Source organism: Arachis ipaensis, chromosome B01 (assembly GCF_000816755.2).
Source record: "Arachis ipaensis cultivar K30076 chromosome B01, Araip1.1, whole genome shotgun sequence".
Taxonomy (NCBI): Eukaryota; Viridiplantae; Streptophyta; class Magnoliopsida; order Fabales; family Fabaceae; genus Arachis; species Arachis ipaensis.
This window is the reverse complement of record NC_029785.2, coordinates 122,079,969-122,084,550: the sequence shown is the minus strand read 5'-3', so window position 1 is coordinate 122,084,550 and position 4,582 is coordinate 122,079,969. Positions and strand designations below refer to the sequence as shown.

Sequence of the window (4,582 nt, the reverse complement as noted above, 5' to 3'; positions counted from 1 at the left end):
TGTAATATTTTTTTTAAAAAATAATTTAAAAAATTATATGTAAATTGTCACCAAAATATGCCACACCTCGATATGCTTTACAATGATAAAAATAAAAATATATTACAATGATAATGATATAATAGACGCCAGATGGCCTATAAAAAGTGGGGCCGGGTATGATATATTGGGCCAAACAAGGCCCATTGAATCTGAAACAATGAAGCCCAATAGACAGAACCCGCCAAAAACGTATATGGGAATCTTCCCTGGTAGTTGACACGATTCTGTCGACGGATAATGACTTGCACGATAATGCCAGAAAATTTGACGGTGGACGCAACAGCGTAGAATAACCGATTTCTTATAATGATATCCAATTTCTCTTCTTCATTTCTCTCTTTTCTTCTCTAATCTTTCCAATCTGCATTTCAATTTCATTTCCTCATTCTGAAACTTTGATTCTGATGGGCAAATCCAAATCCAAGAAGGTTAAGCTTTTCAAGGAAGAGTTTACGTTCGGTTTGTTTCTCTCTTTTTTTCTTTTTTTCTTTTTTTTCCATTTCCTAATTCTTCAAAATATAATTAATTTTATATAAGATAATATAACTATTATTATTATAGTGCATTGCTGATTTCTTTCTTGGTTTTTTGATTGGTGCAGATGAACGGAAAAAGGAATCTACAAGCATCATAGTCAAATATCCAGATCGAGTTCCTGTATGATATTTCTTCAAATTTTGACATTTCACATTTTCACATTTGGCTTCGATTTTCACATTATTTTTAATCACACAAAATCAATTACCACTATTGGTTGAAAAATTGTTATTTATGGTTACTTTTTTATGAATCAGTCACTTTTTCTAAGTAATGGCTATTGGTTTTTCTTTTATTTCGTTCCTGTTTCTTTTTTTCTTCTTTTTCCTTCTCACTTTTGATGCAATATATGTTGCAGGTCATCATTGAGAAATATGCAAGGGCAGACATCCCTACATTGGACAAGAAAAAGTAGGTTCTACCTGTATGGTTGATTTTTTTAGTATAATTTATTATTTTTTGAGGTCCCTTTAATTCCATGTTATAACTGTCTTAATCCTATTACTATTCATCTTGACTGATAACATATGTCTTTTTGTGAAATGAAGTCACTATTTTCATGATTAATGCTTTTAATGTAATTCAGTGAAGGTTCCCATTCAGCTATGTGAAATTTATTTATAAACAGATATTTTCTTGTTCTTCATTTATCTTTTACAATTGTCTTCTAATCCATTTCATTGACTAGAATTAGTATCCCATTGAGTGATAGTGCATCATTGAATCCTTAATCATGAGTAGGTGATTCATATGTCCAAGGTCTGATGTATACATTTTTCTTTTCTTTTCTCTTTTAGATATTTGGTTCCAAGGGACATGTCTGTTGGGCAGTTCATTCATATTTTGAGTGGCAGGCTGCGGATGAAGCCCGGGAAAGCTCTGTTTATATTTGTGAAGAACACATTACCTCAGACTAGTAAGTGCTCCATGTCACTAAACTCTTGGGTAAATTCAACTTCTGTCTTCTCTTATATCAAATCTAATAATGTAATGGCTGTGTCTTTGGTTTCTTTTATTCACAGCGAGTCTTTTGAGCAACATCTATGACACTTACAAGGATGATGACGGCTTTCTGTACATGTGTTACAGCAGTGAAAAAACATTTGGCTAACTTTGCTGTGCTTGCTAATGCTTGTATGTATCTGCACATTGTGAATTCTCCTCATTGTTTGGAATCCACTCCAGTAAATAATTCACTTGTCTGATTTGGTAGTAGAAACTCTTGTGTAAAATGTAAATAATGACTAATTGTACTTCAAATGGAAAGTACAATTGATAGATCATAAAGAAAACCATTTCTTCACCATTGTAGACACCTGTTCTCATTTGTAATGTACATTATTTCATTATATTTATACAAGCGACAATGCTTTATGAAACATACCGAGAAGGTATGTCCAAGCATGTGAATTTCATCCATCCATAAGTTTTCTTTTTCGGATTTCTGTTTTTATTTTGATTTTAGTTTTGTTAACAATGTTCCATGTATAGCTTTCATATATAACCAATTATGCCTATGGAAAGCGAAATAGAAATTGTGTCGGTGCTTCATTGTGACTGCTTTATAGACAAACTCAGGACAATGCTTCAACCACCCCGAGAATTTGGACCTCAGCTTCCACCAAGCAACTATCCTTCACCAGAAAACCCTGGTATTGACTGGTGAAGTAACTGAGTGGAATCAATCTTGATGCACCACGTTCATGGTTTGAGGAACTAAACCAGTAATTAGCTGCAAGTAGAGAAAAAGAGAACTTAGGTTATTGGATTGAATTAAATGTTTTAGTAGTGTCAACTATTAATTAAACTATCAATTTGTGTCCCTGGCATCAGGGAAATTTCATGCAGTCTTAAAGGTGAACTAAACTCTACCTTTTCCAAAGTGATGCTTGGCTTGCTTTTGGTCAAGTATGCGTAATGTTATCTGTGCATATATTTTTGAAACAGGAGAAAGTGTTGATGGGTTAGATAAGGCTAAGTATAAAGAAAGATGACTGCCAAATCCAGGGCCGTTTCCTTTGGGATATAGTTTTATCTTCCTGCAAGAAACAGCATTATGACCAATGTAAGTAAATTTCAAAGCATATTTTAGATACACTTTGGAAGCATATATCAGAAACAAAACAGGGTGATTGTTGTACCACTCATAGTTTCCAGCATTGAATGTTTTAGAGTCATAGAATTCTAAGTCCAATTTTGAGAAGTTGTTAATCTCCCAGACATGCTTGTAGGTAAAGGAATCCTTCACCATTACTATGGATTCCCCTTTACTTCTGCTTCTTTCCTTGCATACATAGACTTCTGCTCCAAACGCACATGTATCATCCACCAAATAACCTTTAGAGGCATCGTTGAACTCTTTTAGAGTAATGAACTTATCAAATCCCCATTCAGCCTTCATTTTGTAAAATCTCCTTTCCTTTCCCGTTGCATCTATCAAATGCTTTGTTGATCATCAAAACTGAACTATATCTAAGCAGGGAAAAAAGAAAAAAAAAAAAAAACCTTTCTCAAGGACGAGCTTAAAAAACATATATCAACATTGAAAGAGTCTACAAGATGATGTGCTAAAGTACTATGCCATTAATGTGCTAAACAGAAACATTTATTGCATGAAAAATGTTTTTTTTTCTTTTGCTTTTTTTAAGTAGTTAAAAGATGTAAATTGTACATTTATCAGTTGTTAAATTTCGGTGTGCTTTCTTAGTAATACAAATTCTTATTTGCCCATCACTAAATTGAGTTGAATGTCAATAAATATCTACATTCTTAGTAAATTTTGGAAGTTGGACAAATCATGCTCATGCAAGAACTGGAAAAAGGGGTAATAATCAAACAAGTACCTTGGACAACTAAGAAGTTGTCGGTGTTCTGGTCAAGCAAAAACAATCGAAAATTCACATAGATTTCCCAAGCAGGATGAGGTAAACTTGCTTCATCCAAAGCCAAGTATAGTGAAATATGGTCTTTTATATTTTTGCCCTTGTTTCCACTTGGGTGTAGGACCAACTTCCTGTTAGGAAGTGAGCACATGAATAATTATTGTCATTCACTTTCTTTGAAGTACACACCCAAATTGTTATCCAATTACTCTAGTTTATAAATTTTTCGACAATAATATTTGAGTGTTTTACCATTTATATCCTCCAGCTTCAAATTTCTCTGACACGTATTTTTCTATTGAATTATTTGCGAGGAGTGAAAATAACTCCACTCTCACTACGTAATGAGCTGGTGGAGCATCAGATATAGACCGTGAAATGCCTGCAACATCATAAGTGTGTGTGTGAATATATATGAGAACTCTTGTATCATGTTGTGAAGACATGTTTTCTACAAACTTGTTTAGAAGGCTAAGAATTAGAATTCAGTTAAAAATTGATTTTTTTTTAAACTTTAAAACAACTACAAATGAATGATTTGAATTCCTTTGAGGGTTCTAATTCTTATTTTCCCTTCATTTGTAAATCAAACCAAAAGGGATCTGATTTACAAATCAACTCTCATACTTTTTAAAATTGAATTCTATTTTATTAATATATTATAGTCATTTCAAATCCAGGAATTGAGTTTCAAATAGAAATGAATTTTTTTAAAAGGAAATAGAATTTTTTTTTTATGTTAAATAGTTTTCAAACAAACTCATAATCAATCATGCTACATGTATAAAAAAAATCAGACATGAAATCAATCGCAGGTAGCATTGCGCAATGATGATGATGATGATGGTCAAGCCAAGAAAAGGAGAGGAACAAACCATCCTGGAGGATATCCATATCAAGAAAATTTACGGCGTACAGTAACACGAATGTAGATTATTTCCAAAGGCTTATTATTTATATCAATGTTGCGTTAATTTTTATTCTTTACTTCAAGAAGATGAAGATTGCTATGAGTTCAAGTCTTCATGGAAGTTGGCACATATTCTCCTTAAGTATGACTTTAAGCATAAAAATGTTCTATAAACTTTCTACGAAAGATATATGTTCTATAAACTTTCTAC

The 4,582-nt window shown here is 32.6% G+C and overlaps 2 protein-coding genes across 2 annotated transcripts; one reads left to right on the top strand and one right to left on the bottom strand.

Annotated features, from left to right (window-relative positions):
- On the top strand, positions 257–1,995 carry LOC107635268 (autophagy-related protein 8i). Its single transcript, XM_016338693.2, has 5 exons — positions 257–501; positions 644–699; positions 938–990; positions 1,377–1,495; positions 1,602–1,995. The coding sequence occupies exons 1-5, from the start codon at positions 447–449 to the stop codon at positions 1,688–1,690; spliced, it is 372 nt and encodes a 123-aa protein (XP_016194179.1). The 5' UTR covers positions 257–446; the 3' UTR covers positions 1,691–1,995.
- Positions 1,863–4,549, bottom strand: LOC107635260. Its single transcript, XM_016338681.2, has 6 exons — positions 4,337–4,549; positions 3,714–3,843; positions 3,423–3,592; positions 2,721–3,012; positions 2,452–2,618; positions 1,863–2,311 (listed from the first exon to the last, which is right to left on the bottom strand). The coding sequence occupies exons 1-6, from the start codon at positions 4,353–4,355 to the stop codon at positions 2,154–2,156; spliced, it is 936 nt and encodes a 311-aa protein (XP_016194167.1). The 5' UTR covers positions 4,356–4,549; the 3' UTR covers positions 1,863–2,153.